The sequence below is a fragment of the Vidua macroura genome, chromosome 2 (genome assembly GCF_024509145.1).
Source record: "Vidua macroura isolate BioBank_ID:100142 chromosome 2, ASM2450914v1, whole genome shotgun sequence".
NCBI classification, from domain to species: Eukaryota; Metazoa; Chordata; class Aves; order Passeriformes; family Viduidae; genus Vidua; species Vidua macroura.
In genome coordinates, this window is record NC_071572.1 from 916769 (window position 1) to 939319 (window position 22551).

At 47.5% G+C, this 22551-nt stretch overlaps 1 protein-coding gene across 6 annotated transcripts in view; it reads right to left on the reverse strand.

The window, feature by feature from the left end:
- The window catches only part of ITSN1 (intersectin 1), a 106754-nt gene that overhangs the window by 48240 nt on the left and 35963 nt on the right, over positions 1-22551 (reverse strand). For 5 of the 6 annotated variants that reach the window (XM_054002248.1, XM_054002242.1, XM_054002278.1 and 2 more), the window contains exons 5-16: positions 22107-22267; positions 20536-20712; positions 19875-19968; positions 17692-17792; positions 16959-17022; positions 14688-14825; positions 13751-13866; positions 11914-12176; positions 9890-10039; positions 9349-9489; positions 4510-4597; positions 4210-4349 (exon numbers count right to left, since the gene is read on the reverse strand). In XM_054002248.1, coding sequence (XP_053858223.1) covers positions 4210-4349; positions 4510-4597; positions 9349-9489; positions 9890-10039; positions 11914-12176; positions 13751-13866; positions 14688-14825; positions 16959-17022; positions 17692-17792; positions 19875-19968; positions 20536-20712; positions 22107-22267 — 1633 coding nt within the window. The remainder of the gene's footprint in view (positions 1-4209; positions 4350-4509; positions 4598-9348; positions 9490-9889; positions 10040-11913; positions 12177-13750; positions 13867-14687; positions 14826-16958; positions 17023-17691; positions 17793-19874; positions 19969-20535; positions 20713-22106; positions 22268-22551) is intronic. The other variant, XM_054002262.1, reaches the window with a different exon arrangement.

Here is a 22551-nt window from a genome sequence, read left to right on the forward strand (position 1 = left end):
GGAGGGTCAACTTAAATCCAGGGACATTGGGGAGGAATTCTGTATCCTGAGGGTGGGCAGGCCCTGGCACAGGGTGCCCAGAGCAGCTGGGGCTGCCCCTGGATCCCTGGCAGTGCCCAAGGCCAGGTTGGACACTGGGGCTGGAGCAGCCTGGCACAGTGGGAGGTGTCCCTGCCAGGGCAGGGGTGGCACTGGGTGGGATTTGAGGTCCCTCCAACCCAGACCATTCCATGATCCTAAAATAAACAAGTGACCAGCTCCATTTCATTGATACCTGCATCAATATTAATTATTACATCTCTAGGCTGAGACTTTAAAAGTTTCCTTCAACTGCAAGACACAAAGAAGTGGCCAAACTTTCAACCTTGTACCAAAGTCAGTCACTTTATAGCCAAACACAGCCCAATCCACCAGATGGTTATCTTGTATCAAAAAAAATGCCCCAAACCTCATTTGAAATGAGCCAAATAAGCACCAGCCATCTCCTGAAACCAAGTGGTTCTACCTCAAGATATCCAATACTACAATTCAAATGACCTGATCTGAAATATTAATAACATTTTCCAAGCCTGAAAGATGTTGGTGGAAATGCACCAAACTGTAGGAATATTTCCCACTCCAAAGGACTCATCAGAAGGAACTGAAATCAGTTGCTTTGGAGAGATGACAAAAAGATCCAGCAGAAAAAAAAAATCTCATTTATCTCCCTAATCACTCCTATAATATTAAGACACACAGCAAAGATGATGTACTTTAACACTTGTACTCACTTATTACAGAACATAAAAACATGGAGACAAATCCAGAGTATCCTGTAAACTGCTGTGGTTTGGAAAAGTTGCCTGGTAAACTAAATTACCTTGATTAAATCCAGAGTTTGTAATTTATTTGTTTGATAAAAATGTATTTTAAAAAGGAAGATTTCCATCCTTCCCATCTTGACCTATTATCCCTTAATTTACAAGAAACCTTTATCATATTTAGAGCTCAGACGTGGTGGAATTGTTGAGACACAACATGAAAAATTTCCCATTTCATTGCAAGCATTATCCAGCTGCCTGGAAAATGGATAATCACACAGGAGGCAGCACAGGACACAGCCAGGAACTGAGAACTCAACGAGTTCTTCTGCTATTTAGGGAAATTATTAATTTGGCATTATTTACCAGCCAATTTTTACCTATTGTCAATATCAGTCACTTTTCCAGTGGTGGCTCCTAAAAGTTGTTGCAGATTTTGGATTTTTTTTATTTGTAATTGTATGTGAGAATTGTGGGAGCTCATAATGACCTGGTTTGGAGTGATGTGATCACTGAGATATCATGTGATAGGAGAGAGGTGTGTTCCCCGTGGGTGGAGAACCCCCATTCACACAAATCCCAGTAAATCCAGGATTCCAGGAAAGCCTTCACCAGCCTTGGGCACAAAATTCCAGGCTGCTGGCACTGCCCAGGCTCCCCAGGGAATGGGCACGGCCCCGAGGCTGCCAGAGCTCCAGGAGCCTTTGGACAGCGCTGCCAGGGATGCCCAGGCTGGGGTTGGTGGGGGGCTGGGCAGGGCAGGGCTGGCACTGGGGGATCCCTGTGGGTCCCTTCAGCTCAGGATTTGTTTCTCCAGCATGCTGCACTCTAATCATGCAGGCAAATCTCCCATGATACTGTGAAAATCCAAGGGAAGTAAGTGATACATTCTTTAGAAGTCCCAAGGCACAGGACTTTGCCGATGGGATTTAAATTTGGGAGACAATCACAGCCTCACTCAAGCCACACCTGTGACACTGAACTCCTCAGGCTGGAGCACAGGAACAAGCCAGGAGACTGGGAATGCAGCATGCACAGAATGACTGATCAGCTGGGTCCCTTCAGCTCAGGACATTCCATGGTTCCATGAAGAACAACAGCCATGGAATCACTGCTGCACTCAGCAGCTTCTGAGTGGTTTCTTCACCCCTTCCATGCTGAGCCCACAAAAATCCATGTGCCTTTTTAGGGTTTTAAATCCAGTTACAAAATCCTCCAGGCCCCCCAAAATATGCCTTGCACATCTTGAGAAACTATGAAAGGGAGAAGTCTGAATTCAGCTCCCACTGTCAGTTCCATAGTACAGCTGGGGCTGGAGCGTGTCCAGGGCAGGGAAGGGAGCTGGGAAGGGGCTGGAGAATTCCTGAGGGAGCTGGGAAGGGGCTGGAGAATTCCTGAGGGAGCTGGGAAGGGGCTGAGCCTGGAGCAAAGGAGGCTCAGGGGGGACCTTGTGGCTCTGCACAGCTCCTGCCAGGAGGGGACAGCCGGGACAGGGCTCAGAAAAAGGGACAGGAGGAGAGGGAACGGCCTCAGGCTGGGCCAGGGCAGGCTCAGCTTGGCCAGCAGCAGGAATTTCCCCATGGAAAGGCTGCTCAGGCCTTGGCAGGGGCTGCCCAGGGAGCTTTGCAGTGCCCATCCCTGCAGGTGTCCCCTGGAGGTGTCTGGCTGTGGCCCTTGGGGCAGGGTTTGGGGTGATGTTGGGGTGGCACTGGGTGATCCTGAAGGTCCCTTCCCACCCTGACAATCCTGGGATTCTGTGACTGCCCCTCCTCATCTCAGCCCTTCCAAGAAAGCCCAGGAAGCTCAGCGAGGCAGAAATGCCCACAGACAGCTCCTCCTGATCTGCTCCTCCTGGCAGGTGAGCCCCAAAATCTCCTCAGGCCAGAGGAGACCTTCTGCTCTTCCCAAAGAAGTGCCTCCACAACTCCTTATCAATTGATGGAAACCAATTTTCCTGTTAAACTGCAAAATCATTTACCTTTAGTCAAGGCATTCCTGGCACATGTTGATAAATCTGTGCTTAATGGGCAACTTCCATTTTTAATTATCATCAGCTTGTTATCTGGGAGGTGCAATCCTTCAATATTTAAAAGACTAAGTTTTGGGTGATTGGTTTGTTGGTTTGGGTTTTTTTTTTTTTGCTGCTGTCACAATGCCAACACTGTTCACACCTTTCCCATTTATGTTTAGGTAATTTATGATCAAACAAAATACAGGCACTAATTTTAGAATTAATCCTTTGGTTCAATTTATCACTTTTAAAGGACACCATTAAAAAAATAATACCCAAGAAGCACAACATGCTAAGATTATCCAAAACCCACATATGAAGAAAAACTGAGTGAGGTTTAAACCTCAAGGATCAATTAAGCAAGGGCTAGACCATTCTATTTTCTTTTAAATATAAATTGTGCCCATTTTGTTTGTTCTGTGTGTGACTCTGCAGAGATTCTCCTCTTCCATCCTCCCTGTCTCAGACTGGGAGAGTCATCTTCAAATGATGAAGATGACTTCATCTCCCCCTTAAAAGAGGGGCTTATTCTTAATTTTTCCTGTAATTAATAATAACTCCAATTGAAACAAGCTATTTGTTGCTTAAATTCAACCCCACCTTCCATCTTAAATTGGTTGATTTAATCCCAGTTGATCAACTTTCATAACAACTCCATTCATGTCTCTGTCACAGTTATTTTCCTGCTGAATACTTGTAGCACAATTTGTGACATTGTGAAATTGAGCATTTTTGGTCAGCTTTCAGGAGAACCCACCAGTGGAATTAGCAGATAAAGTACTTGAACACTGGAATATTTTATGAAAAAATGAATGCTATTAAAAGTTTGTAACTATAGACTGATTTCCAACTTCTCTCTGCAGAAGCCTGACATTGCCAGTGCAGAAATACACACACAAAAAAAAAAAATCACAGTTTTAACAAAGACTGAGCAGTAAAGCATGAAACCACAAACCACAGGCAGTTACACTCAGAGACAAGCAGGAGCACACAGACAGCAGATAACAGTTCTGGCTGGCAGCAGAAAATCAAGTCTCTTTTATTCAAGATTTCAATTTGAACTCCTGATTCCAGCAGATTTGCTGGCCTTGTCTTGCCCTTCCTGGATGCAAAAGCACAGAAATTGGTAATCTCATTTTTGCAATCATGGATTCAGAATCAGGGCTCAAATCTCCTCCTGAAGAGACTCTGCAGATTAAATTGATTCAAACCCTGAGTTTGAAAGCTGAGCAGCATTTTCTTAAATAAAATAAAAATTAAATAAAATCCTCAACAGACAGATTGAGAATGCTCCCCAAACTGACATTCTTAATCATTTCAGTTCATTTTTTTCCCCCACAATCAGGTTAGAAAATAATTAACTGAACATTCAGGAAGGCTTAACGAGTCCTGGGTTACCTTCAGCTGATTATTGAAAATATCAATTTCCTGCAGTTTAGATCTGGTTTCTTTCTCCACCTCGTCCAGCTGGTCCCGGAGCTGCTGCCGTGCCAGTTCCTTGGCTTCCAAGGCTCTTTTGATGGTGAGAAGGGAATCCCCTGGTTTGGAACACATTTTCAAGTCAGTATTTTCTTCTGTTTAGGTCACAGAAAGCAACATTCATCTGCATCTTGCAACATGCAAAGAGCAATTCCAGGGGACACTACAGTGAGGGAACATGTCCTGCCCCAACTCAGGCATGCCCCAAAATCTACTCACTGTGCAAACTGTTCTGCTGCACTTGCTTGAGCTGATCATTCAGCAGCTGCTTCTCTGGAATCAGCCTGCCCAGCATCTGCTGGGACTCCTGGAGCACAGACATGGGCAGGGAAAACAAGAACAGAACCAGGCACCGAGGTGAGTGAGGGACAACTGCAGCCACCAGACCTCTCATTTCCATTTCTGCTTTACTGGTTCCCTCACTGAATGATGTGTTGTTGCTTGTTTCCCTCCTCTGTGTCACTGATCTGATCCCAGCACTGTCTAGGATATCCCCACAGATCCCAGGCAGCCCAGAACAGTGGATGCATGGAATTGATTTGATTCTCATTGAGAATTGAGCTTGGCTTGGAATTACCCAAAACTGAGGGCAGAGAGACAAGGCTAAATTTGAGGAAATGTTCGAACAAGAACTTACAAAATGTTTAATTCTGGTTTTAATACATGAAACACAGAATCCCAGGATCCCTGGGGCTGGAAAAGCTCTCCCAGCCCAGGCAGTGCCAGCTGTGCCCCGTGCCCACCTTGTCCCCAGCCCAGAGCTCTGAGTGCCACCTCCAGGGGACACCTGCAGGGATGGGCACTGCAAAGCTCCCTGGGCAGCCCCTGCCAAGGCCTGAGCAGCCTTTCCATGGGGAAATTCCTGCTGCTGCCCAAGCTGAGCCTGCCCTGGCCCAGCCTGAGGCCATTCCCTCTCCTCCTGTCCCTGTTCCCTGGGAGCACAGCCCGACCCCCCCGGCTGTCCCCTCCACTAATAGTTAATTAATAATATTAACAACAGTGTTAATGATTAGCAACTTAGGTCAGGAATAGAAAGACAAATATTTACAGGAAGACAATATAAAGATTTTCCTTTTAAAGGAATATGTTCTGGCCAAAAGCCATGAAACACAAGCCCTGTGGGATGAGAGCCCCTGAGTCCCCGACCTCTCCACGCTGAGCTCTTGGCAGAGGATTCTGATCCCTCTCAAACTCAGCACGTGCCTGGAAGGTTGTGAACTGCTGTGTTCCAGGGCTCCCTGCAGAAGGTGCTCTCCCTTTGCAGGATGCTATAAATGCATTTCCTGCAGAACCCTGGCCCTCCCCAGAACATGAAGTGCCACCTCACACACTCTTCTGAAGCCTGGACCTCCCAGCTCAAGCTGTCAAAACCTCTTCAGCAGCACGAGGTGAAACAGCACCTGAGTATCAACATCCCATCTTTCCTACAAACCCTGGAACTTCTCTGAGCAGTTCTCTGGAACTGCAGGCTTTTGAGGAATCAAGCAGCTGACAGCTTCAATTTGTCATGGACGATTGCAAAGGACAGCACTCAATGCTAAGAATAAACATCCTGTGATCCCTGAACACCAGAGTGAGCCCCAGGGATGTTGTGAACCCCCTGGATCCCTGGAAGTGTCCCAGGCCAGGCAGGATGGGGCTTGGAGCAGTCTGGGACAGTGGAAGGTGTCCCTGCCATGGCAGGGGTGGCACTGGATGAGCTCTGAAGTCCATCCCAACACAAGTCATTCTGTGACCCCACAATTCCACAGAAAGTTTTCATTTTGGTTAAAGCCAGGACTGACTGCACTGCCATGACTTTGGGCTGTCCCACTTTCCTCTTGCCAGACCCTGAAGGGCTCTGCAGTGCCCAGCTCATCCCTGAGCATTATGCAACAACTGCAGCCTCCCGTGAGCTCCTGATGTTCCAGAAAATACCCTGAGACAGCACACAGCACAGTCAAGGACTTTAGGAATTCACAAGTAGCAAAATTCAGATAAACTACAGATTAGATTATGAGGAGCTGCATGTGTCCCTCACAGCTGCAGGGCCTCACACAGCAACAGAGCTCTCCCAGTCCCTCAGGGAGATCCCAAAAGCTGGATACTCCAATCCTCCCCTGCCTGGGACAGCCTCACCTCCAGTGCAGGGGACAGTTCTGGCTGTCTCAGTAAAAAATCAGAAGCTGTTGGAAAGTGTCCAGAGGAGGGACACGAGGATGGGGAAGGTCTGGAGGGGCCCCCCGAGGTCCCTGGCTCAGCTCAGCCTGGAGCAGCCTGAGGTCAGAGCTCCCCGGGGCTGCAGCTCCTCCCGAGGGGCAGCGCAGGGACAGCTCCGATCTCTGCTCTGGGACAGGGACAGCAGCCAGGGAGCGCCTGGGGCTGGGCCAGGGCACCTCAGGCTGGAGAGCAGGGAAAGGCTCTTCTTCCCCAGAGGCTGCTGGCACTGCCCAGGCTCCCCAGGGAATGGGCACGGCCCCGAGGCTGCCAGAGCTCCAGGAGCCTTTGGACAGCGCTGCCAGGGGTGCCCAGGCTGGGCTTGGTGGGGGTCTGGCACTAGGGGATCCCTGGGGGTCCCTTCTGCTCAGGATATTCCCTGTCTGCCATCCTGGGACCATTGTCTGTCTGGAACAAATGGGAATCAGCAATATACACAAGATACAGCCTTGCTCTGGTGGGAGGTTCCCTGCCCATGGCAGGGGTGGATGAGCTTTAAGGTCCCTTCCCAACCCAATCCCTCTGTGTTCCTGTGGCTCTGAGAATGGTGCAGATCAACCAAGCAGCAGAACATTCATCAACACCAAACAGCCATTCTCCTTCCCCAAGTACAAAAAGCACCACAGGACAGCATCTGAGGGTGGAATGTGATCACAACATCAGCTGCTTTGTTTGTAAAGGCCAGAACACTTCCAGACATCCCGGATTACTCAATGCACCAAATAGTTTGGGGAGTGTGCAAGGACAGAGAATGCCAAGGCATCCTGAAGGTCAAGTCCTGTTTCCTGAAAGCCCAGAGAACCATGGAATAAGCATCTAGCCAAGAACACCCACCACATGGATTCCACATCCCTGCCTCATACTGAGGAAACAGATGAAAGAAATTAAAGGCATCACAAACTCTGGAAACTCGTGCAACAAGAAATGGCCAAGAGTTCAGAAATGTCCCACGTGGAAGGGAAATCAAAACCCAGCTCCTGCCCCTTGGACAAGGGAAAATTCTCTTCAAATCACCAAGGAGGTAAATATAATCCCTGCAGTACTGAGCAAGCCCCAGACAGCACAAAGGTGTTTCCAAAGGTGTCTGGAGAGCAGGATCCTTCTGAGCAGCACTCGAGCAGAGAGCCAGAGAACTGGCACACATCTTCATCACCAGCATTAACTGGGACACCACTCCTTCCACAAGTTTAATGAAACTGCATCTTGGAAGTAATTAAAAGGCTGAAGAATAATTATTCCTCTGAATTAATTCATCTTCCCACAGCAAGTGTCAGATGTATTAAACTCAACTACTTCCAGTGAAGATACATCACCCTACAAAGATAATGACAATACTGACTTTTTAACCTATTTGAGAGTTTAGAGGATGAAAATCTCCTTTTCTAAAACTCATTTATATCTTTGTCTCTCCTCTACAGATGAGATAGGAAAGTTTACAGGATATTTGAAAAAATAAATTTTTTTCAGGAAAAAGCTTTAAGGTTCTCCCCAGACAAAATGTGGCCTTTTCTCCTAAGTAGTGACATTTTCTGGCATCACAATTGGAATAAAAACACCTCGAGTGACAATGAGAGAAATATCAGTGGTGGAGACCAATGAGAGCAGGCATCACCACAGAGCCACAGCTATTGCTGCCAAGCCACCTCAAAGCCCAAAACCCAAGAGAACAACTGCCAGGGAAAGCAGCAGTGAAGCTGGGATGGAATTATTTTATTATCATTTTTATCATTAAAATTATTTCTAAAGTATTATTCTAATATTTGAATTGAAATACATTTAAATTTATTTAAATTTTTATAAAAAGCATACACCCTCAAAAAAACAGTTTCATAATCTGAAGGTTGTGAGTTTGATCCTCACATGAGGCACCACTAAATGTTGGTTTGTGGTTTTATTGTTTGTTTGTGTTACAGCTGGGATTGAAAGTGTTTGAAATGGTATTTTCTGTTTGGACTTGGATGTTTATTATTTTTTACATCTATTATAGTTTTATAAATTGTGACTTTTATAGTATTTTATCAATAAGTTATAAAATTGTTTTGTATTTATCTTTATAAGGTTTTTTTAAGGAAAAATTATTTAATTAAGAAATTATATTTAAATTATTTTTATTTTTAACTTAATAACTAATTACTTTTTAACTTAATCACTAAGTTTTATAATAAAACAGCAGGATTAGGTTTTAAGCCAGGTTTTACACCTCAGCTCTGTAGGTGTGAAATTCTTTGAAGTGGTACAAACACACTGAGAGCCCCCATGACCAGCCAAGAATTAATTTCAAGCCCTGTGAAGTACTTAATAAAGAGAAAGAATTCCTGACTCAAACACTACATCCCATTGAAAAACCCTTACAAACTACAGGGAATCACTGAAGGCAGACACCTCCTCAGCTCCAGCTCTCATGTGGCAGAATTTGACATCAGTAAGAAAGGTAAATGCCAGGCTTAGATCAACAACTCCCTGGTTTCACTGGGAGCTTCCATTTTCAACGTTCATTATTTTTTATAATTAAAAAAAAAAAAACCAAAACATCAACAAGCCACTTCACTGCAGTCAGTTATTTTCCCCAGCACACAAACAGCAAAATTTACACAGGACAATTTCCTTCTCCTCACCCCCAATGCAGCCAAAGCTTTTCCTGCTCCCCACACCCGGAGCCCAGGAGGATGAAAGGATAATCCCAGACCCACCTGCAAGTGTAGGAAGCAGTTCCTAGACACCTCTGAAGGACATGAACTTACAGGAATGATAAATTATCTTTAAGTGTGAGGAACAGCTCATTCCAAGTTTGCTCAGGATATTGATGCTTTTGAGGAGGTCAAAATTCAAGGCTAAGAATAAAATTAGAGAACTTTTTCTCACCTGTAGCTGCTGCTGCAAATGGGTGATTTCTGCAATTCTGAGTTCTCTGGATTTATTTGTACTTTCAATTTCTTGTCTTTGGGTCGACAGCCGACACCTGATGTCCTGAAGCTTCCCCTCCAACTGGTTTCTTTTATCATTCTTGAAAAGAAAAGAAAAATATCTATTTAATAGGGTTGTTTTTTTTTTTACCATAATGTTCGGTCATGCAAGTCTGGATCTAAAAACTTCTTTTAAAAACTCCTTTTTTAAAACTCATTTACATCTTTAGTCTGTCCTCTACAGATGAGATAGGAAAATTTACAGGATATTTGAAAAAAATAGGGTTTTTTTCAGGAAAAAGCTTTAAGGTTCTCCCCAGACAAAATGTGGCCTTTTCTCCTAAGTAGTGACATTTTCTGGCATCACAATTGGGATAAAAACACCTCAAGTGACACTGAGAGAAATATCAGTGGTGGAAATTCTAGAAAACAACCACGGCCAGGGCACAGTCACCACCACGCTGTGCTTTGTGTGTGTGAGCTGCTCCAGCACCACTCACGAGAGCTTCCAGTTCGAATTCCAGGGTTTTCTTCTTGGCCTTCAGCACCACGATGTCCTCCTGCTCCTTGTTCCTCTGGTTCAGCAGCTCCTGCCGCTGGTTGCGCTCCCACTCCAGCTGCCTCTGCCTCTCCAGCTCCCGCTTGGCAGCCTGCAGATTCAAAATTCAGCATCTGGAATTTGGGATATTCCTATTCTGATACTCAGGATGTTGGCACAAACCAGGGGCTGCTCTGGGCTCTGCACACACAAATTGCTCAGGGGGTGCTTCCAGCAGATGATGCCTTATCAAGCCTGCCCTACAGCAGGGGCTGGGCAGAATCACAGAATAAACAGGGATTTATGAAAAGGATCTCCTCCATGGATCCACCTTGGGCAGCACCAGAGCCCAGCCAGGGCTGCACCCAAGAGGAACCAAAATGGTCCCAAAATGCACGAGCGCTCCCGGGGGCTCTCACTGGGATCAGCTCTGCTCCATTTGCACCTTGCAGTTCATTGTCCCATTCCAGCTTTAGCCCAGGCACTCCCATCCTGCTTGTTTTTCTCTCTCCAGCCCACGCTGTTTGTGCTCCTGGGCCTGAGCTTTGGATCATTTGTCCTTGGTGCCCAGCTGGAGAAGGAATTGTTTTGTCTCCCTGCTCTGTGAACAGAGCTCACCATACCCTGATACCAAGCTCAGACCCACACACTAAAGCAGCACAGAAAGTGGAAAATAGAAAAGCTAAACCTGAGGCATCACAGAGGTGACTGAACAGAAACCCTCTCAGTTTTCCAAGATCCAGTTTGCTGATTTAACAGGTTGTTTAATACTAGGACTGGGAGAACTCTCTAGGACATATTCAAATCTCTTTCCAACCTCCAACATTAGACCTTCTGTAGCTTTGCAAAGAACAGCCAAGTGTTTCTGTGCTGAACCTATCAAGGTTTGGCAATGGGAGAAAAGGGGAGATTTTTGGGTTAACCAGGCTGTGTTTCTTTTAACAAATTAAAGGCCAGGTTGGTGCTACCTGGTCTGGTGAATGTTATCCCTGCCCATGGCAGAGGGTTGGAACTGGAGGATCTTGAAGGTCCCTTCCAACCCAAACCATTCTGGGACTCTATGAAATGAACTCATCCCTGGAAAATCACAAATGCCAGAAGTTTTCCTTTCCTTTCCCTTTCCCTTTCCCTTTCCTTTCACCTCTTAACACCAAATAAATAATAACAGTAATAATAAACATTTTTAAAGAAGTGAAAGGTCAGGAGCATGTTGTCCTAGATGTCAGTGTCTCATCCATTCATTTCACAGGACAAATGAAGCAAAATCTGCTCCTTCCTTGCCTTTAACACCCCAGAAATTTTAGTTCCTGCTTTAAAAGTTTGCTCCCCACCCTGGCAGCACCACAGCGAGTGCCCAGCACTCACCTGGATGCTCCCAAGCTGGAGCCCCTGGCTGCTGAGAATTCCAGACTTTCTGTGCTGCCAGGCACTGACCCCCAGGAGAACACTGCACTGACCTGAGGCCCTGGAGAAGCTTCCAAAATTCAATAATAAAACTGAGATGATAGGTGTGGAGTTAGAATAGAAGTGTGTGATAGCACAGGGTGGGAAACTCAGAGTTGAAGGGTTTGGAATGCAGGAATAGATAGAAAGCAAGGTGGAGGTTTTAGGGTGGAGGCTGCTCCTTCTTCTTCACCTCCTTCTCCATGGCTTTGGGGGGTTTTGTGCAATTGGATCAAAAAGTCCCCATTGTGGGCACGGGTGGTTGGGTATTGGGTTAAAAGTGAAAATAATTGAGGTGTCATTTCTGAATTGCACAGTTTATCCTTAAAAGGCCTTGGAGAGAGAGAGATGGGCTCCATTTTTAGTTTGTTGGAGTGAAGTGCTGCAGAACTCAGGGTTTGTGAGACTGTGACAGAGATGAGAACTGATAAACATCTGAGTCCCAACAAGAAATACCCTCTCACACATTTAATCCTGACCTTGGCTAAAAAAAGAAGCCAAGACTCCACAGGGCCCAGCCCCCAGCTGTGCTCCCCAGCTTACCTCTCTCCTCTCGATCTCCTTCCTCCTCTCCTCCTCGCGCTGCCGCTCCAGCTCCCGCTGTTTCTCCAGCTGCTTCTCCAGCTCCAGCTGCCGCTTGCGCTCCTGCTCCTGCCGCTCGCGCTCCTTCCTCTCCTGCTCGGCCCTCTCCAGCTGGGCCAGCCTCTCCTGCTCCTTGCGCTGCTGCTCCAGCAGCGCCTGCCTGCGCTTCTCCAGCTCCAGGTTGCCCCGCTCGAAGTTCTCCCGCTTCTTGTCCTCGAACGTCACTTTGTGCACGGAAACGCGGGGCAAAAAGGACAGTTAAACTCTGCCACTGACTGAGAAACAAATAAACCACAGGAACCCAGAGGAATCCCCAGCAAAGTGAATCCACCTTCCAGCAGGAGAGGATGCACCTTCCCACCGGGGCTCCACAGGTCAGCCTGAGGTTTAGTGTGGGAAATGGGAAATGGATTCAGTGTGGGAAATGGATTTGTAGAGAGCTCTCAGGGCCTGACAGAAGGCTCACACAGTGTGCATCTGTATGCAGACTCTGAGATAAGAATTGCTGACTTAGAAATGCCATGGAATAGGACAGACATTGTTGAGAGAGAGATGGAGCTCGAAACAAGTTTCAGAGGATGGCCTTGCAAATAAGACTAGATACTTTGGAGAAATAGAACTATGAAAGATTGATGTTGCTGATCCCCTCAAAGGCACATCCTCAGCAAACCAAGGAGGGAATTCCCATTCCTCAGGCCTCCAGCTTTCTCCACAAAGCTCAGCAAGGGGAGTAAGTTAGACAAACCATTCTCCAGCTGATCCTCCAGGAGGACATGGATCTGAGTTCCTCAGCACATTGGATAATAGCAGCAGTCCAAGAGCCAACACTTCCATTAGTGCAAAGAATTCAGCTGCTGACATCATCAAAAGGCCATTATACAAATGACCAGAACTTACTTAAAGTTACTATTCTCATTAGATTACTCATTACTGTCAGGAAAATAAATGGTTGAGGTTCTTGAGCAGCTGAGCTCAGGAAGTCTGGACTCCTGCAGATCCACATCCTCACCACCTACTGTCCTAAAAGAACAGCTTCACTTCCAGCCCAGCTTCCCTGACATCCCTCTGCAGTCCCAGGGACTGTCCCTCCTTCCCCTCACTCCTCAGCACCTCCATCCGAAAGATTCTTTCACTCCACCTTCTTTTCCTTTTCATACCCTCTGTGTGCCACTCCCAGAGCCCAAAGTGCAGGTTTCTCTCCCTCGTGTGGCCAGCATGGACATCTTTGGGATGCAAGGCCAGGGAGAACCCACATTGCCTTCCCACTGTGCACAGCTGGACACATCAGCCCAACACCTGCTGGACCAGCTGAACTCTTGTCTTTTCCAGTTTGTGTCCCTTCCCAGCTGCCAATCCCCTCTTCCTTTAGTTCTTTTCCTGGAACTGCTGAAATCTGTATTAAGCCCCACACTGTTACACAGACTCCAAGGAAACAGCTCTCTGTGGGAATATTGGGATCTTTCACAGAGCACCTCAGCCAAGCTTTGCTCCACCTAATTCAAAGGATGAAGGCAGCAGGAATTTTTCCTTGCACTCCTGTGCCAGGGCTGCAAAGGGCTGGGTGGGGAGTGCAGGAGATGAGGAGCCTGAAGGCTCTTCCTATCTCCAGTGGCACCAACCCCAAGGATCAGGCACAGGAATGAGCTGGACCCAGCAATGTCTTGGTTGTGCCTCGACCTGTCCCAAATTGCTCTGGAAAGACATTTCTCAGTCAGCCCATGTAATCTCCCCGGCTGTGACCTGATGGGAAAACTCTCTTGGAACAGCACACTAAATATCCTTGCTTTCCCTTGCTCACCTGGCAATTTCTTTTCCAGTTGCTGCTGTTCTTCTTCCAATGCTGGTTCTTCTGGTAACCTTTGGTCTGCAGACACTGAACTGGCAGCAGAAATCCCACTGCCAGAGCGGACTCTTCTGCCAAGGAAACAGGAATTGTAGTGCTTAACAGAACCCAGGCCTAGCCAAACTATTTATGATTTAATGATGAGATCAAATTAAATGCAATGATGTAATGTTTCATGGTACTCAATGTTCATTCAGTGCTGCCCAGAGAGTCTCACTCAGGCATTGCCTCAGGAGAACAAGATTTTCCAGGATCCCAGCAGTTCACTGGTGAGCTGAGAATCCCAGTCCCAAATTCTTCTTCCAGATGGGTTCACCCCTGTCCCCAAGATCTCTCACTTGGGGGGAGATTTTTCCCTAACCAATCTGAGTTTGGGGAAATGCTGACTTAAACTACAGCAAAACCAGCAGAGACAGAGGAAGAGCTCACTATAGTCAAGCTAAAAGCAAGATGCCAGGTGGAATACACAAAAATTGGGAATCTTTAGGAGGATACCTGAAGAACAGAGTAAATAACCACTTATTTTCATTGCTGTTACTTTCTTCCCATCTATTTCTCCACAAAGAAGTGAAATGGAGCAAGAGAAGTGATGAGTGACCCCACCGTTCCCAAACCCAGCTGTAGCAAAGGAGGTCTGGATGTGGTGCAGTGCAAATCCATACTGGAATTCCAGTACATTCTGACTGCTCTACAGGAGTATTAGCCTGAACTTAAATCTAGGTTTCTATGGGCAGACTGAGCAAGTCTGGAAGGTGTGCCAGCATAAACACCCACCACCTCTCACAGGGCAAAAGGTGGTTTTCACTGCTCAGTTCCTGTACTTGGCACTCCCAGAACCATCCCAATGACACACAGAACTCAGGAGGGAGACTCCCAAGGGGTGAGCAGTCACCTGAATGAAGGTGGGATGTACTCTGGGGGCAGGGCAGGTGGCAGTGGCTGACCAGACATTGCTACATCAATGAGGTGCATAGCCAGGATAAACTCCTCAGCTGTCAGCTTCCCATCTTGGTCGATGTCAGAGAGATTCCTTGTTAAAGGGAAGGGATAAAGCAAGGAAATTATTAAATATTAAAAAGCATTGTTCAAACGCATTGTTTCAACATATACAGTTCCAATGTCATTCACATTTTTCACCATTTTTTCCACACTGCTTGGTTTTTTCAAAACAAATGAAAAGCAAACCCCAAAAGCTTCCCTATTTCCCCCATTTCTCATGGCTGTCTGTCTGAAATCCAGCCTTGCAGCCACAGCTTCTCCTTCACCTGCTCTGAGTGTTGCCAGGAGCTCATGCCAGAGAAGAAACTTTAACCAGTGGAGTTCTCCTGAACACCTCGTGAACACCCAAAAGAACCAGCTCAGGTGTTTGGCAGAACTTTTAGGTTTGGTCTCCTTCCTCCCTGGAGGCTCCTATCTCACATTCCAGGGCACCCACTGGCAGTGAAATCAAAGCCATTGGTGTTCTAGTCCTGACAAGCACCAACCCACCCTGGCATTATGCACATATTAAAAATTACAGAGTAATGTCTCTGGGTGGCCCCAAAGCAGAGCTCCAACAGAGGCACAAAATGCTTTTACTCCCGTTAAGGTGGTGTTGGACAAAATTAACAGCCAGGGACAGCACCCAGGGAGCAGCTGGAGCTGGCCCAAGAGGGATTTAGGGTGGATTTTAGGGAAAGGCTCTTCCCCAGAGGCTGCTGGCACTGCCCAGGCTCCCCAGGGAATGCGCACGGCCCCGAGGCTGCCAGAGCTCCAGGAGCCTTTGGACAGCGCTGCCAGGGATGCCCAGGCTGGGCTTGCTGGGGGTCTGGGCAGGGCAGGGCTGGCACTGGGGGATCCCTGTGGCTCCCTTCAGCTCAGGATTTGTTTCTCCAGCATGCTGCACTCTAATCATGCAGGCAAATCTCCCATGATACTGTGAAAATCCAAGGGAAGTAAGTGATACATTCTTTAGAAGTCCCAAGGCACAGGACTTTGCTGATGGGATTTAAATTTGGGAGACAATCACAGCCTCACTCAAGCCACACCTGTGACACTGAACTCCTCAGGCTGGAGCACAGGAACAAGCCAGGAGACTGGGAATGCAGCATGCACAGAAATGACTGATCAGCTGGTTCCATGCCTGGGGCAGAACTCCCAGGACAGCCCAAAGGCTGAGCATCAACTCTTCCCTTTGAGTGTCTGAGTCAGGGATTCCAGCCCCAGCACAGGCTGACAAACCTCAGCCCAGAGCAGGGCCCAGGAAAGTACCAACAAGAGCTGGAATATCCCCTCCTTAGCTCAGTGCACTGGCAGCTGTCAATGGCCCCAGCTGAGTGAGTCCTTTTTGCAGCTCCTGCAGTGAGCTGGTGGCAGCTGCCTGCCCACACAAGTGCTCCAAGGCTGGCAAAAGCAGAGCATTTCTTGGTTAATCATCTGCTGGGGGACCGGGCTGATTTGTTTTTATCCCTTTGTTAGGAAACAGAGAAGGAAAGAGTGGTTTTTAATTTATAACACAACTCCCAGAGCTTTGCAAAGAGAACAAGTGCAGCTGAATGGCCTTGTCAGAGTGACTGCACCACTGCCATCCTCACACTGAGCCCCTGGGCCAGCTCCAATGCTTCTCAAGCAAACACTCCTAAAGGACAGAAGTTAATTAGGAACAACTTTCCATGGGGCAATAAAAACATAATAAAGTTCAGCAAACAACAAGTTGGAAGGCAAAAGGGAAGCTAAGACAAATGCTTTTAAAATCCATTATTGTACAGGTCTGTAAGTCCAGTCCCTGGGAAATCAGCCCTCCCATAGCCATGGAGAAGGCAGCAAAACCCCACAGAAAGTGTGCCTTGGGTTAAGCTTGCTGTTCTACCACCTGTGCAAAGGTAAATGTCTCCCTGGTGCTCTATCAGGGGATGTGGAAGGCACAGGGTGCTGAACATCTGCTCTGCCTAAAAACCCAGCATTGAACCACAACTTCCAAAACATCACACAAAGATGCTCCTGGTGCTCTTGTGGAATAATTTAGTAAAGGCATAGAAGTGCAGGTTTTGTTTATAAAGTTACACATGACAAAGAGCAACATGTGATTTATCACTGAGACTGAAAATGGAGAAAACCCCACGGGCTCTAGCGCAGAGTTTCAGAAGAGTTTGTGTTTTGATGGAAATGGAAACATTTATTTTACCATATTGTAGCCAGCTGAGCCTGGGGTAAACTTGACTGCATGAGAATCGTTCTTGCCTGGGGACCTAAAAAGGAAACAAATATTAACAACATAAGCAAGAGATGTGACCAGCAGGAACTTGGCTCCCCAGATAACCAAGAAATAATACTTCACTTCTGCACAATAACCACAGAAGCTCAGACTGGTTTGGGTCTGGAGGGACCTTAAAATACAGCCAGTGCCACCCCTGCCATGGCAGGGACACCTCCCACTGTGCCAGGCTGCTCCAGCCCCAGTGTCCAACCTGGCCTTGGGCACTGCCAGGGATCCAGGGGCAGCCCCAGCTGCTCTGGGCAACCAAATCCCTCAGATTAAAACCCAAGAAAGCTCTAAACCACAATGACATGCACCAGAACTGGCAAAACCAAGCCAGGGGACCAGTTCTAGTCTCTCCCTGGAACTGGACACTGCTCTCAGCAGTGGGTGAAGCAAGCACTGGAAATGGCTGCACAAGTTTTCACAGAACCCACTGTGCCCTTTTCCCCGGGTCAGCTTTGCAGAAAATAAAGGAAAGATGGTGATGAAATGATCCCAGTGGCAATGAATATTTGCTTCTAAACAAGACCATTAAGCACCTGAGAGATTCAAACAGAAAAATACTGATGAGCCTCTTACTATGTGAACAACACCCTAAGTGGCATTAAATTGGCTCTTACAGCCCAAAACAAAGAGACAAGAGAAGCTGTGCCAGTACCTGTCAAGTGTCCACTCATGGTTTTGTCGTGGCTGTTGAAGAGCTGCCGGTACTTGAGCCGAGAGGACTGAGGCACGGCCCACTCTGCCACGGCAGGAGAGCTGCAAGGACAGCAGGGAGAACAGGGAGAACTGGAGATTTCATCTCGTAAAGGTCATGAGAACAATCACAGAGTCATAAATCACAGCAGGGTTTGGGCTGGAGGGACCTCAAATCCCACCCAGTGCCACCCCTGCCGTGGCAGGGACACCTCCCACTGTGCCAGGCTGCTCCAGCCCCAGTGTCCAACCTGGCCTTGGGCACTGCCAGGGATCCAGGGGCAGCCCCAGCTGCTCTGGGAACCTGTGCCAGGGCCTCACCCCCTCAACAAAGAGGCTGAAGTGCTGCACTGAGATCAAGTTTTATGTCTGAAAATGTTCTTTCCCCCAGTTTTGCTGTGAGGGTGGGGAGGTTCTGAGGTGTCCCAGAGCAGCTGGGGCTGCCCCTGGATCCCTGGCAGTGCCCAAGGCCAGGTTGGACACTGGGGCTGGAGCAGCCTGGCACAGTGGGAGGTGTCCCTGCCATGGCAGGGGTGGCATTGATGAGCTTTAAGTTCCCTCCCAACCCAAATCATTCTATGATTCCATGATCTAATTTTCCCTGCTATTCCTGAAACCACCACAGGTTTGACCTCCTGTTTGCAAACATTTATCCCAATTCAGTCTCTTGGAAGATGGTTTGTTTTTAAAGAGTTTTGCTTTTTTTATTTAGGGGCAGAGAATGCAGGAACCTAAATTCTTCAGAGGTGCTACAAGATTTACCTAAACACGTAATAGGAAATGCAGAATAACATTTTACTCTGCCTTTAACTTTTTCTCTTAACCAAATAGAGCTGATGAAGGAAAACAAATGTAAAATATACTGGAAATGTAGAAAAAAAGGTGCAAAAAGGCCACACTTGAACGTAAAGTTTCTCATAATGGAACAAGTGAGGAATGTAATTTCCCAGTTCTAATCCATTCCCATAACAGGCTGAGTTGATTTGCAGCTCTTATTTCCCAGGCTTGATGGCTGAGAAATCCTAATTCTGAAAAACAAGAAGCAGTTTTTCTGCCTTTAGGCACACTCAAACTTTGTCCTTTTTTTGACCTTGTAAAAAGGACAAGACACATGACAAGACACAAACCAGTGTCTCTATTTCTATTTTTGATTTCCAAACTCTTGAGCTTTAATAATATGCCTTCATGGGAGCAAAGCAAAAACAAGCTGTCCCCTCAATAATGAAAATAAGAAAAAAGGCCAAATATTTTATTTTTACCCATAGGAATTCCTCTCAGTTTTGCTGGATTTGGGGGTTCCACACAATTTAATTTCTGTGTTACACATAAATTATACCAGAGCATCCCTCTTCTGTTCCTGGCTGGTTTAGGTTTCAGAGAGAAAATGAATTGTTTTGAAAGACTTTAAATTATTTGCCAATACTGAGTAGTGTCACTTATCTAATAGCAGGGCAATAGACAAGCTTGCAGAAGGAAATGAAAACAAAACCAGATCATTTAATTGTGTCCCAAGCCATTTTCCTCTTGCAAAAAACTGTGCCATAGATCCATGAGGCACATGATTTATAAGGGCTTTGGGAAATCTGTCTCTTAACTCCTCTCAGGAAGTTTTATTTTGTTAGATCCATTTTTTAAACCACAGTAAAAACACTTTTTTGCCCAACCACACGTTTTTCTAGGCCTTGGAATAATCTGAAGGCCCTTAAAGTGATTTTTCACACAGAACTTGAAGAATATAGAAGAAACAGTGATGTGAAGTGCATTTAAAATATGAGACCTATTAAATATTTTGCTTTTAGCAATTACCCTGCAGTTGCTAATTTTAAATAATGCATTGCTTGTCTTGTTTTCCCAGCACCAGGAGCGTCTGTGCACGATGCAGGTTTTGTTTATAGAAGCAAATGCTGTTCTAAAAATCAAGTGAAGGTTATGTCAGCACTGTTAGTAGTTAATGACTTTATTTCCATGATTCTCTGCTCCTGGAGCATTAAGGAGGTGGAGTGAAGCCACAGCACCCCACGGAATGCTGAAGTGGTACCTCTGCAGAACTGATTTCTGCCAGAACTATTATTTCAGATGAGCACTTGGGGAAAGGGAAGGAGTTTTCCCAACCCTGGGGAACCCAACCCCCTGCCCCAGCCCCACCTGGCCACGTCGAAGGATTGTGCCTTTTGCAGCTTTGCATTGAGCTGAGCTCCCGGCCCGGAGCGGCTGAAGGAAGAACTCTTTGGCAAAGTGGCTGGGAAGAGAGAAAACAGGGATTTATTGCTATTCACAGTGAACTAAGCAATTCCCATGACATTCATTCAGCTCCTACATCAAGTTACAAGCACTGTCTGATGGGAACTTTGTAACAATATAAAGATCAGAGAGTCCAGCACCACACCGGGAAACACAAGGGCACTTCCCTCATATCTTTTTATTTCCACAGCTTTATGGAAACCCTGTTGATACCAAATTATATTTTGGTACACGTTAGAAACCAAATGTAGTTCAGTATTAAAGTCGCTCTAACAAAGAGCAGTACTTCAGTAGCTATAAAGAGACAGGAGAGGCCCAATTTCCAGGCAACAGCTTCCTGGCAAGTCCATTTCTCCAAGTGCTGTTTTATTTTCTCACCACGAGGGACTCCTGCGGGAGGCCATGTCCACATTCCTTCTTTTAGCTCTTCTCCAAGTGTGCCAAGTGGGCTAAAGCAAAGCACAGTCCTTCCCCAAAGGCATCACTGGAGTGGCTAATCCCACGTGTCCCGAGGAAATGCAGGGGAGCTGTTAGGAGCAGGAGACAGAGAGTGAGAGCAGCGTACCGGGGTGAGCGAAAGCAGGCAGGGGCTGGATGACAGCAGGAGCTCCGTTAGCCAGGGGAGGGACGGCGGCAGGGACAGAGGACACCAGCGGGGGGGACATCCCCACGACTGGGATGGATGCCATGGGCACCGGGGCCACAGTGGTGAGGGATGGCATGTTGGCAATGCCCCCGAGACCTACGGGCGAGAAAAGCACAGGTTGGTTCTGACACTGACACCTCCTGCGGCAGCTCCCAGCCCCTGGCACAGCCCTCCCAGCCCGGCAGGGACAGGAAGGGGACACAGGGCACAGGGACAGCCCCACAGCAGGGGCAGCACTGCCCCCAGCTGTCCAGCAGCATCTGCTACCAAAGGAATCGTGTGCCTTGACCTGGGTGAGGAGCAGCCCCCAGGCTGCCCCAGAAGCTGCAGGGTTGGTGCCGCAGCCTTTGGTCGGGATGAGACAGGGCAAAGCTGATGGGAGAGCACAGGAAGGAGAGGCTGAGGGTAAGCACAGCTGCAGGGAACCAGGGGGGCTAAGGAGGGCCAGTGGTGCCAGGGGAAGAACGAGGGGTGTGCAAACAGCTCACATCAATCTACAGGGAATGAGAACAGGGGAATCACCCATTTGGCTGGGCTTTGTGGGGGATCATTTCCTTTTGCCTTTTCTCACTTAACCCTGTATTGGCTCTGCCCAGTTTCACTGTCTTCCTCCAAAGAATTTTACTTCTGGCTGTAAAACTTGTGGGGGTTACAGTGGATCAAACCACACTGCTGCAAGCAGTTTATCAAAGGCACTGTTCCCTTTCCTCAGGACATTTAGATGGGATATTGGGAATTAGGAATTGTTCCCTGGCAGGGTGGGAAGGCCCTGGCACAGCTGGGGCTGCCCCTGGATCCCTGGCAGTGCCCAAGGCCAGCTTGGACACTGGGGGCTGGAGCAGCCTGGGACAGTGGGAGGTGTCCCCATGGCAGGGGTGGCACTGGGTGGGCTTTAAGGTCCCTTTCATTCCAAACCATTCCATGATTCCCAAGCACCAATAACCCTGGAGCCACAGCAAAGCTTAAAGCAGAAAGGGAAAGAACCTCCCATGACAGGACCAAGGTGTCAGAGGTTTGGCTTTATTTGGTTGTTTTCCTTTCCCCATCCCACCTTCCCTACTCTTTTCCTAAAATGATGCTGACTTTGGCAATACTTCACCCCAGCAGCTCCTACCAGAGCAGCACTGCTCATCAAAGCAGAAGGTGCAGGGATTGTAAAAACTCAAGAACAACAGAGCAGATCTTGCCAAACCTGGAGATTCAGTAATGCCAACAGGTTAAACCACAACTCCAGCCCTTTGGAATGCACTAGCCCTGCTGCCTGAGCCATTTTTTTGTTTGGAGCAGTGCAAACCTGAAGCAAACAGGAGCTCAGCTCAGGTAAAAGCCCAGTGCAATTTGTCTCAGTGCATGCACAACCTCTGGGTTTGAGTCCATGTGCTTTTAGAAGCACTTTTCCCTAAAATTTTCTTGGAGAACTGCAAAAGGACAATGGAATTGCTGCAGTCCCAGGTAACAATGAGGGAAATGGAGGAGAACAGGGATCTTACCAAATCCTGGGGCACCGGGCAGGGCGAGGGGCGGCTGCTTCATGACGGGCGGCAGCGCGGCCGGGAGCTGGTAACCCTGGAGCTTCAGTTTGATGAGTTTCATAGCTATGGAAAACTCCAAGGGATCCATCCTCCCATCATTGTTCATGTCAGCTAGAGCCCTGCAAAACACAGTGTTTGCACAGTTACATCCTGCAGTTAGGAACTTCAGGCCCTGCCCCAGGAGCAGGCTCACGTGAGTGTGGATATTCAAGGCTGATGAAGGAGCTGGAGCCCCAGGAGGGGCTGAGGGAGCTGGGAAGGGGCTGGAGAATTCCTGAGGGAGCTGGGAAGGGGCTGAGCCTGGAGCAAAGGAGGCTCAGGGGGGACCTTGTGGCTCTGCACAGCTCCTGCCAGGAGGGGACAGCCAGGACAGGGCTCAGAAAAAGGGACAGGAGGAGAGGGA